Source organism: Nelumbo lutea, chromosome 2 (assembly GCF_056320005.1).
Source record: "Nelumbo lutea isolate HS-2025 chromosome 2, American lotus-T2T, whole genome shotgun sequence".
Classification (NCBI taxonomy): Eukaryota; Viridiplantae; Streptophyta; class Magnoliopsida; order Proteales; family Nelumbonaceae; genus Nelumbo; species Nelumbo lutea.
This window is the reverse complement of record NC_142685.1, coordinates 62,353,630-62,367,844: the sequence shown is the minus strand read 5'-3', so window position 1 is coordinate 62,367,844 and position 14,215 is coordinate 62,353,630. Positions and strand designations below refer to the sequence as shown.

At 38.8% G+C, this 14,215-nt stretch overlaps 1 protein-coding gene across 1 annotated transcript; it reads left to right on the top strand.

Annotated features, from left to right (window-relative positions):
* The first annotated feature begins 515 nt into the window (after positions 1 to 515).
* Positions 516 to 12,567, top strand: LOC148871121 (serine/threonine-protein kinase D6PKL2-like). Its single transcript, XM_088970918.1, has 3 exons — positions 516 to 886; positions 1,692 to 3,712; positions 11,514 to 12,567. Exons 2-3 carry the CDS (start codon positions 1,905 to 1,907, stop codon positions 12,361 to 12,363), a joined length of 2,658 nt encoding a protein of 885 aa, XP_088827044.1. The 5' UTR covers positions 516 to 886; positions 1,692 to 1,904; the 3' UTR covers positions 12,364 to 12,567.
* The last annotated feature ends 1,648 nt before the right edge of the window (positions 12,568 to 14,215 follow it).

Genomic DNA, 14,215 nt, shown 5'->3' with positions numbered 1-14,215 from the left:
AATCTTTTATTTATTTGGCATAGGAAATTGAAATCACACATTTCCGAGATTTCCTAAACAAAATTACCAATTCACAGGGTCACTAATCCAATTGACAGTGTACACTTTCCACGTCATATATCCACGTGGCAAAAATAAGTGGGTTGTGAAGAACCATAATTGACCTCCATTTAAACTACCTTTCTACATTAATTATGAAGTGATTTGAGTAACAATTAACAATCTGGACTGTAATCTCCTTTTTCCGGATCCTAGGTCATCGGAATGCGGGTCGTTTCAAATTTTAATCCGAAAAGGTGCAGGCTTAAGGACTATAGTACTAGTATGGTCCTGAAGACCACCCAATCTCATAATTATTTCACAGGCATAGCCGTAATAAAAACTCAAAATGATGGTAGTTTAGTAAACACAAGATCCATCTAAATGATCGTAGCGTAATCACTGACTCCTCTTTTTCTTTTTATTAATATAATAATTAATTTATTTTTGTTTTTTCCGCCATTTTTTTTTGCTTTGTTGGGAAAAGAAGGAAAAGAAACAGAGAGAAGAGGACTGGTGAAAATCCTCGTGAAGTGCAAATTTTCACCGCTTTCGCTTTTCCTCTCCTCCTTCTTCCTCCTCTGTTCTCGCTTTAAACTTCTTCTCGTGCCCTAATCCTGTTCTGTCTCCTCCAACTTTGAAGCTGAATCCTCATTATAATCACTCATTCACTCTCTCGTCACCATCTCTCCTGAAAATCAGAGATTCGAGCCCTACTTCTCCGTACCTCTCCAAAAACTTGAGATTTTTTTCGCGTTTTTGTACATTTTTTCTCCTTACATTTGCTCATTAACTTAGCAGATCATCGACTCGGATCCTGTAGCTGGCGGTTCTGAATTTGTTACAGGTAGAAGTAGAATCCTTCTTATTCTTTTCTGATTAATACATATTTTTTTTTGTTTTACTGATCTACTGTTGAGTGTTTCCCGTCTGAACTCATTTGGTGTAGCTTTAATTTTTTCTATGTATTGATTGAGCCTTTTTTCTTTTATTTATTTTCATTTTGATATTTACTGAACATATTTGTTCCTCGTTTTGTTATTCTTTCTTTTATAAATTTTGTTTCGAGCTCTATCAGTTCGATTCTTATTCATGTGGTGTGAGTTAGTGCGAGGCTGCTGTCGTTGCTGACGTTCCTTTTTGTTGTGTTTGAAATCGTACTTTTTTTTTTTTTTTTGTGAACTTTCAATCTTTTCGCCTGAGCTGGTCTGAGGAATTTGCAAGCACTTGATGACTTGCTTTATGCATCGGTGTTCAAGTTCAAATCCTGATAAAATTCTTCGTGGTTTAAGTACACGGATATGATGTTAACGGAGTAAAGATTGTGCTGTTTGCCTAGTGATCCACATTTTTTCCTATAAAGCAATTAGGAAATGTTTTTTCTTTTTTTTTTTTTAATTGGGGAATGATTTTACTATATTATTCTCTACAAACTGGTGTCTAGCCTGTCGCCTGATTGGATCCTTTGTTTGAGTTGGCTTGGCATTGGAGCCTTACCGAGTGCTTGATTGTTGTAAGAACCTTGCTGTTGTACGTAAATCTCAAATTATTGTTTAGTGTTTATTTTGTTTTCAGGCAAATGGATAACTTATACTGTTTAATAGAGATTAGATTTCAGGCTCTTTTTATCTGAATCACGTTGATGATGACAGGACCTTGGATGGTATATGCTGAAGTGAGTGAAAGCGGTTGGACAGGGTTTTCGTGTACTGGATTCATTATGATAGAGAGACCAAATATAGTAGTTTTTTATTTTCTAATATCTGTGCTCCTTTATCTCTGAAGAGTTCATTAGAAATGGGCTAATATGAACTTGCGAAGCCTTATTCCACCTTTTGAATTGTTCCTTTATTTCATTGAATTCAATGGAGAATAGGTATCCCCAGATGATAGGTCCGTCTCCTGGTACATGTGAAATTGTTGAATTTAAGGAAGAATCAGATTCAGTTCAGTGTTATCGAGGAGCTAACCCATCAAGCTCAGGTTTTAAAGCTGATGACATAAATGGAAAGAATCTCATGATTAAGTCCAGGCGCAATTATTTTCTGGAGGATGATCTTAATCGACTTTTTGAGGCAATTGACCTCAAAGCCTCAACAAGGGGTTTGGGTTTATCACTCCAGAAAGGTACAGGCCCTTCACAGAGGAATGCCTTAAAAAAGCCCATTAGAGTTGGCTTATCTCAGGCATCAGGAATTGGAATTTCAGAGCCTGTGTCTCTAAAACAAGCATTAAGGGGTTTATGCCTTTCCCAGAAAGCGGAATTAGCTGCTATGAAGCGGTTATCAAAACCAGCATCTGTGGTTTCAGAAGCTGGAACGATCAAGAGGTTGTACAGAGCAGTTGTGGTTGAGGCAAGTGAATCTGGTCTTTCCTTAAATGAAGGCAAAGGGAGTTTTCTAGAAATCTCCCTTGTGCCAGAGAAAAGCACACCAAATTCATCCGAGAAAGTATCTGAATCTGAGCAAACACTAGGGACAAAAGCATCGAACAAAAATGCTCATACTTCACCTCAATTTGCAGTTGCAACCACAGCAGAAGTAACACTGGTACAAACATCTCAAGATGAGATTGTTCCTGAATCAACAGAGGTCAGGGGTAAAACTTCAAAGGGAGAGCTGGATCGCAAGGGAAAGTTGAAATGTGTACCTCCAACATCTAGCTCTAATACTGGTAATAAAATTTCAGAAATAGAGGAAATTGTTCCTGTCTCCAAAGAGGTTGGCAGAAAAATTTCAAAGCCACAGCTGGGCCAGAAGGACAAGCGGAAAACAGAACCTTCTCCATCTAGCTCTAGTACTGGCAGTAAAATAAGCAACTCCACTAGCATCAGCCCATGCTTAGTCATCAAGCCAATCTTAAGAAACAAGAAATTTGTTAAGAAGAAAGGGGATCAAATTACAACTTCTGCCTCTAGTAGTTCTAATACATGCAATGAAGTTGACAGTGATTTGGGTCCCAGTACAAGTAAATTGGTTTGCAGGACTCACAACTGTTCCTGGAATAATGTAAGCAAAGAATCTGCTTCTCCAGCATGCAGCAGTACTGGTCGCAGCACTGAGGTCAATTCGAGTAAAGTAGATTTCAGTGCAACTAAACCAGATTTCAATTCAAATACGTGTAACAGAAACAGAACAGTTTGTCCGAAGGGCAATGAGAGCTCAAGATCAAAAGGGAAGGGGGAGTTCTCACAAAGCTCAAAAAGTAGCATTGGTGAGTACAGCAGTAGCACCAGCATCAGTGAGGAGAGCAATTTGAGTGCCTCTAGTTCCGGAGGCAACAGGCCTCATATGTCAAAGGACCTTAGATGGGAAGCCATCCGTCATGTTCAGATGCGGTATGGAAGCTTAGGGTTAAGGCACTTCAAGCTGCACAAAAGGCTTGGTTGTGGGGACATAGGGACAGTCTATCTTGCTCAGCTAACTTGTACAAATTGCCTATTTGCTTTGAAGGTCATGGATAATGAATTTCTGGAAAGCAGGAAAAAGATGCCAAGGGCTCAAACTGAAAGGGAAATATTGCAAATGTTGGACCATCCTTTTCTCCCTACCTTATATTCTCATTTTACAACAGATAAACTCTCATGCTTGGTAATGGAGTATTGTCCAGGTGGGGATCTTCACGTTCTTCGTCAGAGGCAACCAAGCAGGAGTTTCTCTGAATCAGCAGCCAGGTAGATAGCCAAAAGTGAACTTTTACATTTGGCACTTTTTTTCTAATTTGCTTTCATTCCCTAATAAAGGTCATATGTTGTATCACATGAAATGATGCATATACATGAACAGCATGCTCTAGTTATTAAGTATACCATACCAAATACTCAAAATTTTGGAATTCTTTATATTGTTAGAGGCTTCAAATATTAAAGCTATAGCTATAATTTCAGAACTTCAATCCTCCCATAGTCCTTCCCCTTCTGGAATCTGGAGCAGCGTATTTTCCTTAGATTGAAGGGTTAGCTGAGCTGCAGTTTCATGGAAGCTCCACTGGCAACTAAAGACAGGATGGGATAGGTGCGGTCTTCCTCAGTTTAGATGGCAGCACCTCACAAGCTTTCTCTAACCTTATCGTTGTTGAAAATTCGACCGAATTTAATGTGGTTGTACTCCTCATTGGCATTAGGGTTGTGATTATGTGAAATTATTTTCATTAAGTAAAACAAGAAGGGGGGGGGGGTTACAAGCATATGATGTAGGTAGGGGATGGACACACACAGAAAAGGGCCTATTACAAGCTTTACAGGCTCTTAGCATATACAAGGCTCCTATGGCTATGAAGATTTTCTATTATAGGCTCTAATTAACTTTCTGACCTGGCAAAGCCGTTCTCAGTTTAACTCGATAGAAGAGAAATGATCTTCGGGATAATGATCTTTTTCTCTAATTCCTTGTTTGTCTTTTGTAGCCTTGTATGTTACTGATGAGGAAATCTCTTCCTCAGCTTTTCTTTTTATTGATAAAATTAGTTTATCACCATTCAATAAATAAATAAAGATCTCATTCAGCAAGGAATGAAGTTTTTTTTTTTTTGGGGGGGGGGGTTGGCAGTTGAAGGTGATTCTGCCAATGTTATTAGATGGATGGAGGAGCAATGGGATTTGTCAAAGTTCAAGGAGATTGGTTTATTATCTTTGTGAATTAGATGGATTACTAGGAGTTGGATTCAGACACCAAAGGACCAAGAGGATCTGGAGAAGGTCAGGCTTTTATAAATGACTGCAGATATATGCCTATAGTTTTTTTCCCTTTTATTTTGGGGGTAAATTACAGGGACCTCCCTGTACTTTTTTTTTGGGGGGGTGTGTGTGTGACACTTAGCCCCTGGTATTTTTATATAATGCCTTCATATGATGTCAACCCCCCCCCCCCACCCACCCACCCCACCCCACCCCACCCCAGATATTGTTAGAAATTACCAAACAGCAAGACGGCGGTGATGTCTGATTTTGATTAACAACAGAATATATATTCTACTATGTGAAATTACCAAACAAGACGGCGGTGATGTCTGATTTTGATTAACAACAGAATATATACCACTTTGACAAATTGTTGGTTTAATTTGGTACATAGCTTTGGATGGGCAAGACTAATCTATTTCTCTAGGAGACCACTGTGATGGCTTTGACTTTTGGGTTGATTTGATACGTTATCAAGACAGTCTAGATTAATTGAGCTATTGGTATCACTTAGATGGTTGATATTAATCCACTAATCTCAGGAGACCATTTCAATGGCTTAGATCTTTGGATTGATTTGGTCCTTAACTGGATAGGTTAATTTAGTTGAAATCTCAGTACCAAGGTTCAAAGTATCGCGCCCGATATGGGGCGTGTCGTATCTTTGAGCCCCGATACACCTGTAAACAGGTGTTTTTACAAACTCTTTTTTTATTAAATTATATATATATATATATATATATTTGAAACTGAAATTTGTAAAAGAAAAAAACTAAAAAAATATAAGACATACCAGTTAAAGTACCGACACACCTCTGCCGATACACGAAGGTGTCTCGATACTTTGAACTATGCTCAGTACATAATTTGGTTGGCTAAGATTGTTTGCAGATCTTAGGAGGTCATTATGATGGTCCAAATATTTGGCCTATTTGTTACATCACTTTCTTTGGCTTAGATTTATGAAACTTCAGTGCTTTACTTGAATGCCTGAGATTAGTTGAAACCTTGGTATATGGCTTGGATGGCCAATATTAAATTTTTTCTCTTTGGTCAGCAGCTTTGAAATGCTTATCACAGCCCCCTACTCGAACCAACTCAAATTTAACTTCGATGGAAGAAGACTAGGAAATTCTGGAAGAGCAGGCATTGTGGAGTGATTACTTAGGTTTTATAGAACAAGGGGATGCAGTAAAGGCTGAGATGTTGGCTCCCCCTTTTATGGTTTAAAGCTTGCTTCTTAAATAAATCCCAAAGATATCTTGGTGGAAAGAGACTCCTGCAAAGCTGTGAAATGCTTATCAAATAGCAATCCAGGCCCATGGAAATATGGAAGCATTCTAAGAGATGTAAGGAAGATACTAGGGGAGATAAGAGCGCAGATTCAATGGATTCCAAGAGGAGGAAATGGCTTGGGAGACGGTTTAGCTAAACAAGGAGTAAACATGACTAATGTATTGGGGAGGGGGGAGGTAAAAATGGTAACTCAGCTGCGGATTAGCATGTACAATTAAATGTGGGTGTAAGGAGGCTGGTAGCCAGGGGCTGCCAGGTTTTTTTGGCATTCTATTTATACAACATCTTCATCAAGGTTCAAAATTTTGACACAATACACTCCATATCAGGCGTATCTAATTGTATCTTGAGCTGACCGACACACCTTTTTTAAGGCTTTTCCAGAAACTTAGGTTTTTATACATCAACTCCCAAGGAAATTTCTTTTTTTTTTATGAATAACCCCAAGAAATTTTCTAAATAAAAAAATTAAAAAATAGTGTTTTATATTATCAGAACACCTGATATGCACATTCATGCATATTGGGTGTATTGATAACTTTGAACCTTGCTCTTTATTATATCTATAAAGTTAACAGTTATCACTATTAAAAAAAATCTTTGCTCTTAGGAGGTCACTTTGATAGCCTAGATTCGTTTTTGTTTATTTTGTACATCTTTTGGATGGCCTAGAGTAGTTAAATGTTGGTACATCATTTGGATGGTTGAGATTAATGCACTGGTCTTAAGAGACCACTTTGATGTCTCAGATCTTTGGGTTAATTCAGTACACCATTTACATTTTTTTTTCAAATTTTGGGAAGGTTCAAATTCAATGTTTGCTATACAACTTCTATTGCCTAGATTATTTGAAACCATTGCACATCATTTGGATTTTCAAGATTAGTGGACTGATCTTGAGACATGAATTCAGTATTCTATATCTTTGGTTAGAAGATGATGATAGGAAAGATCTCTTTCAATAATATTAAATGGGTACAAATAGGTAAAGAACAAAATTGTCCTCAAAAGCAAGACATGGGCAATTTAGGATTTTAGAAATGTCTAAAGATGAACATGACATGCATGTGGGTTTATTTCAGTTAGTTCCTTTAACAAAATGGTGATCGAAGGGCTACTTGTCATGATATGAAAGTACAAAAGGCTATTTGCCACACAAAAAACATATGGGGGCTAAGTGTCACACCTCCAAAGTACAGGGGAGGCCTCTGTAATTTTCATTTTGTTTTGAGCAGTAGGGTCAGGCTGACTTCTATATTTTGGCTTGTGATTTTATGTGCAAATGGGTCCAGACATCAGAAAACTCTCTAGCTGATTCTCTTGTTAGGGAAGGTTTAAATAGAGCTAAGCTGTATCAAGGGAACCCCATGAATTTTTGGGAGGACCGAGTGCCAACCACACCCGCTCGTACTCATAACAGCAAATGAGAGGTCATCCTTATTGATCTCATTGAGGTGAAAGTTGCAAACTGGATTTCCACCAAAGATGAATTAAAAGGTGTATTGGCCGATTCGTTTTTTAGATGTTGATGATCTATTGCCCCACACAGGAGGTTTATTTTTCAAGAACGGGCTGGTCCTATCAGTGTGAGAATCTAGTTTAGTTTTGATGGGTGTTTTCTTGAAAATCCTTGATATTAGGCATAGGTAGGTTTTTTAAAGATTATGCTGGTCTTATTTATGAACTGCAGGCCCTATAGGTGAAGGAACTCTCTTAGGGTAGGTTAATGGCAGTGCTGTTAGGTCTGAACTCTGAAGCCGGGTTACTCCTCACTCCTCGGCATGGAAGGTACTCATGGTCAAAGGTGACTATCTGGTGATTATTGATTGGGTTTCTTCTCCAGTGGAGGAACTGTTGAATCTCAATTTCTTGATTAAGGAGGCCAGGGCATTAGCTTCAACCATGAATACTGCATTTAATGTCTTGGCAGATTTTCTAGCTAAAGTAAAGATGGTTTAATAGACCTGAATTGTCACAGGAGCTCCATGCTTGGGTTTGGGTTATCAATATCAATATTCTTGTAATTTGTACTGTTATTTTTGTTATCAGCTCATGCTGTTTGCAGTTTCTTCTGATCATCATGAATAACATCTTTTTCATTGTTCTTATGATAAAATAACCATGGGCTACAGGGATAGGGATTTTGGTATTCTGTTGTTTGGGTGTCTTGTTGGAGAGAGTAGCAGGAGCTCTTGCAGACTTCCATTTCTAGAGGGAATCCTGGAAAATTACATCAAGTATGAACATTTAATTCCAATGGATGTTTACATTGCTAATGAGGAGGCAAATGACTTGTGAACAATCACAAAATCAAGATCATTAAGACGGGTTTCAAACATAAAAAAAAGGGCAGTCTTAATGAGGATTGTACGACCCCTCTTTCTGCTTCTAGCCCCTCTTGTTTGGGGGCAGAAAGAGGGACTAGGGGTAGGGGCAGAGGATAAAGGCTAAGGACTCCAAATCTAGGGAAGATCAAGTTGACTGTTTACATTCATGACCATACAGCTGGCTGCAGCAATGAAGTTAAGCAAGACAAATTATCAGGAAAAAAATTGTTGATTCATGGAATTATGGAAGGATTGAGGAGTTGCATGAATCGGGCACTGCCACACTGTCATGGTTGGCTTCACACCACCAGAAAAAAGGGTCACACACTGTTATGGACGCATTCCTCCGGAAGACGTACCATCGCCACCAGCAGCAACAGGAACCTGACCCACCGCCAGCAGCAGCAGTGATCCAATGATTCTCATCCTACCTAGTTCGAAAACAGCAGCCTTATCTAGATTAGATTAGCTCATTTTGCTTGTTCTTATCTTATTGTTCTTATCTCTTATCTTATCTTGTTAATAGCTTATCAGATTAGGATTAGCTTAGCTTATCTTATCTTGTTAGTAGCTTATCAGATTAGGATTAGCTTATCTTATCCTTAGCAAGATAGAACTGGAAGTCTCCCTATTCAGCAAGGAGACTCCCCTGGATTAGGACTCTTGTAATCTCCTATTTAAGGAGACCCCATTATTGAATGAGATATCAAATTATTCAGTCAAGAGTGAGTTAGGAGAGTTGGTGATCTCTTGGACAAATCACCAAAGGCGCCAAGATAGGTTCATCACGAGCAGGAAGGAACAAGGGAAAACAGGAGGTTTTCCCCGTGGACTGACCCATGATGAGATCCTATTCCGGGCCCTCAACACACACTCACACTAACAAAATTAGAAAGTAGTGCTTTTTTTTTAATCAGCGAAAGTAGTTCTTTTCTTTAATCTTGTTTCTGAATGACTTGAAAATTCATTGATGGGAACCAAGAAATATAAAGTCACTCAATCTCCAAAACAAGAACAATGGGGATTTCTGGAAACGTAGTCTTAATTGCTAGGCCCAAAAGATGAACCACACAAGATGCAAGATGCAGAAGTGATGGAATAAATGGCAATACATGTTTAAAGATTTATTAAGTAACCACAACAGCCATTTGTAATAAAATAAATAGCATATAGCAAGTTGTCTTACATGTGACAGTCTAAAATTTGAAATTGTCTATAATTTTGTTTTCATTTTTGTTTTCCTCAAGTTTGGGAAATGCTTCCCTTTATTTATTTATTTTAATCGGTACCTTCTATGTTCTTTTCTAAGGGTTCCAGTTGAATTATTTATTTTCACATTTCAACTGAAGCCGAAGTGGAGACCAAATCCTAGTTTCTTGCATTTCCACATTTCAGTTGAATTATTAGCTGCCAACAAAAAGTATGCCCGTGGTACACTATATTGTGAGAAAGAGTGGTGTCTTTCCCCCTCCCATTTCTCTGGTGTGCAACACATATGGGAATTGCCAGATTCTTTCTTCATTGCAGTTTTGGTATTGAGATTTAAGGCGGTTACTCAAGATGTTTTATCATTCTTAGGAGGATGTGCTTGTCAAGATCATCATGGGATTTGCTTAGGGACCTCTTCCTTTTCTTTTCTTTTAGGGTCCTCTTTAGAAACACTATTTTTTTAGGGTGACCTTGCTTGTGGTCTCTTATGATTTGGACAAAAGTTCAACTTTGATAGGTGTTCAATTTGAAACCTTGGCCTACACAACACTGAAGGTGCACTTCAAGACATATCTAATAAAGAATAAAATTAGCAAGGCCCAGCTGATATGACAGCACTAATAAAAAGAAATAAAAACAGCCCATAACAGTCCACGTTTTAACAAAGCTTTTTAATCATTTAATCATTTTTATCCAGATGTTTTTTTTTTTTTGTGTGTGTGTGTGTTTGGGGGCCTCTTTAGAAACACTATTCTTTGGAATGCCCTTGTTTGCGGTCTCTTCTGATTTGAACAAAAATTCAACCTTGATTATAGGTCTTCAGTTTGAAGGCCTTGGCCTATATGGCGTTGAAGTGCACTTGAGACGGCTCTCTGAATAATCCTTTTGCCTTTTGGCCTCATTGGTTTTCATTTTTCAATAAGCAATTGGAGTGTATTATTAAGTACAAAAAAAAGAGGTAGAAGATGGCAATAAAGTCACAAAAGATCTTTATAGTGATTAGAGATTAGGTTGGTCCTCAATACCTCATAGAAGGTCCTAGACGTCCTCTTCTCTTGATGTGAAGAGTGAGACTGATGGTGATCCATGCCTCCATGGTGTGGTGGCTTTAAAATACAGGAATAGTCCTTATAAATGTTAAAAATTATGAGATACCCCTACACCTTGGCATGTCAGTTCTCAACTTCTCATTCAGTCAATGCCTAGGCTTCCCAATGCTTTACCTAGTGAATTGGCCTAATGGTGAGCTTCTGGGCCTGATATGAGATGTGACAAATCCTACTTGTCTTGTAGCTGGCTACTTTGAGGTTTGTCACTGCCCATTTGTGTGTCCTGCTGTCTACTATCACAATTTCCTTTTCCTATATTTGAATCCTTTCACCAAAGAAATAAATTTTTGCTATAACAAATACTTTGGTTTTTAGACTCTTGATTCCTAGTCATGAGTTACTCTATTTACAATTGAAACTTGAAATGAAAATTTCCAAATAATTTCAAGGCTTAAAAAGCATATAAGCTTAGAAATATAAACACACACGAGTTGGAGAGTGAAAAATTGTTAACTGGGAATCATTAAAAGAAAGACATGGTAGCTTCCAAGAGATCCAATATATCTTAAGCCTAAAAGACAAAATGAGTTGGGGATCAAGAATGTTCCTATGCCTTTGCAGTGATACTGGGTCATTTTCACATTACAGACCTGGAAGTTCTCCATGCTCTTTTTAGTGCCTTCTCTATAAATTCGGTGTTGGGGTGGTGGTTGCATTGCACATGCCAGAAAAGTTCAGCACACGATGACTATTTAACAAAAGCAATTCAAGAAAGCTCCTTGTGAGAATACCCATGACGAATTCTTTTCTGGTCTTTCAAGAAACTATATACCAAGACTGATGATTATTAATTCTCATCCTTGTTTTCTGATATTCTCTCCTTTTGGCACTAATTTCTTTCAATGATCTCTGCAGGTTCTATGTTGCAGAAGTCCTCCTTGCGTTGGAGTATCTACACATGCTTGGGGTTGTTTACCGAGATCTGAAACCAGAAAACATTCTAGTTAGAGAAGATGGTCACATCATGCTCTCAGATTTTGACTTGTCATTGAGATGCGCCGTGAATCCAACACTTCTTAGATCCTCTTCATCAATCATTGAGCCCACGAAAAGGTTTTCAGGTCCGTGTGCTGAATCCCATTGCATCGATCCTTTCTGCCTTCAGCCATCTTGGGCTCAAGTCTCATGCTTCTCACCTCGGCTTGTATCTACCACGGCAAAGAACAGGAAACTAAAATCTGATTTGGCAGCCCAGGTCAGCCCACTGCCACAGCTTGTGGCAGAGCCAACTAGTGCACGCTCCAACTCCTTTGTTGGGACCCATGAGTACTTGGCCCCTGAGATAATCAAAGGAGAGGGTCATGGAAGTGCTGTTGATTGGTGGACATTTGGAATATTTCTCTATGAGCTTTTATTTGGTAAGACGCCTTTCAAGGGTCCAGGAAACGAGGAGACGTTGGCCAATGTAGTGACACAGAGCCTCAAGTTTCCCGAAGGCCCAATTGTGAGCTCTCAGGCGAGGGACCTGATAAGAGGGCTGTTAATAAAGGAGCCAGAGAATCGGTTGGGGTCGGTAAAAGGGGCAGCTGAGATTAAGCAGCATCCATTCTTCGAGGGTCTGAATTGGGCATTAATACGGTGTACCACCCCACCGGAGCTGCCAAAGTCCAGTGATCTCGGAGTTCCAGTTTTGGCCTCCCATAAGGAGAGCAAGTGTTTGGAGTTCAAGGCTTCAGGTGAGCATCTGGAGTTTGAACTGTTCTAGCATGGTCCTCTGACCTCTACTTTGTGAGAGCTGTTTGATTTGCTGGGTCTCCATAAAAGCTGCTCCTGGTTGTAATTGATAACGGAGCTTATAGTGTAAATTTAGCTTATAAAGTTCGCGGGAAGCTTTGCGTCAATGCGTGTATGATAATTTGGGCCTGAAATGAAAAGGAAAAGAAAGAGCAAGGTGAGGGAGTTCTTTTAAGCGTTCTGTTTTTCTCTTTCTTTTTTAGAGGCTATCAGGCTAAAATTCATTCATCTAACAAATAGTTACAAGCTCGCCAGCTCACCCCAGAGATAGCAATGAAAGCTTGGGGGTGGGGGTGGGGGGACCAAGAAATAGCAAATCTCGTTAGCTTATTAACAGCGACATTACTCCAGGGTCGCGATAAATAGATCTGTCTGGTTTTCAAATGAGCTGACAGGTTGAACTTGAAATTTGTTACTGTTCTAGAGTGAACATGGGCGAGGAATTGTTCGAATCACTGGTTTATTCCCCCCTCTAGTTCGGCCCTAGAATCCTTATCTCATTCATAAGGACTGTTGATACTCATTTTTGTGACTACTAATCTTGGAATCGAACAGTTTCGTTTGCGCATCCAATCGTCATCAAATCGGATTACATTGGATAATTGTTAGTCCTTTCCCTTCCGAGTTCAGCTTCAGTCGGGGTAAATTCTGTTCGGGCAGCCTTTACTGCCTTGCCTTGTATTGAGAATATCTTCATACTTATTTGCTTTATATCATGTGAAGATATTCCCAATGTAAGGTTGGGAAAGGCTGTTAGAACGGTGAGGGCATAGATTTGCCCTGACTGAAGCTGGTCTCTTACCTTTTGGGTAATCGGGTCAGTGGTTCAATCGTTCAGGTCAAGCGGTCAATTTATAACACAGTAAATTTTCAAAAAACAAAAAACAAAAACTCAGTAACCCACTGAATGGGTTACATTGGTTAATTATATTACTTTGCTATGATTGTTTTTTTGTTGCTCTAAAGTATTGTTAATTCCACAAATGGACTAAGTCCCTCTTTGAGAATACTTAAAAGAAGTACTTATTTAAACAAGACTTCTTTTAAGACATGGGACCACACATTAAGTGGTTTTTAAGTACTTATGGGTGTTTGGTAAAAAAGAGGGTAAGAAGTACTTATTATTAAAAAGAGTACTTCTTAAAAAAGTGACATGGATGTGGTTTTTTTTCCAGCACTTTTTGAAGAAGTGCTTCATTTGAATGGGACAAACTTGTCCCTATTTTTTCTTTAATGACAACTATCCCCACTTGATTTTATCATTTTCTTCTTCCATTCGAAACCCTATAATAATAGGCAGCAGTGGCGTTTGGTTGCAAGTCCATTGACGAATTTGGGTGTTAAATATCGGGTTAGTATAAACCGACTTGAGCTTGGAAATTTTGGGAGAGAACTGAGATAGTGCGACTAGCCAAGAAGGCTGAGCCTGCCTGAGCTCATCAATGGTCGACCAACCCAAATTGAAAAAGGCGTGGCAACCATGAACAAATCCTCTCTGCTTACCTTACTATGATTTGCAGGTTTCTTACACCCACTTTCATATTAAAACCAAATCTGAATGCTAACAATCTTAGTTTTGAAACCTCACCATCTTCGTTGGTCTTACTGCAGAAGTTAATTGACCGGTACAAAAAGTCTCGATTATGCTTTCGAATTCCGACTTCTTCACCAGCTCCAAGTGAAGAATCGTTTGTGATTTGTTTTCGTATTCTGAAAGATATGAGTGCCTAGTTAGTTAGTGTGAAGTTTCTTCTAATCTTGAAGATGCTGAGCGACTCCATTCTCAAATCATCAAGAATGGGTTTGTCGGTAATTTATTCCTA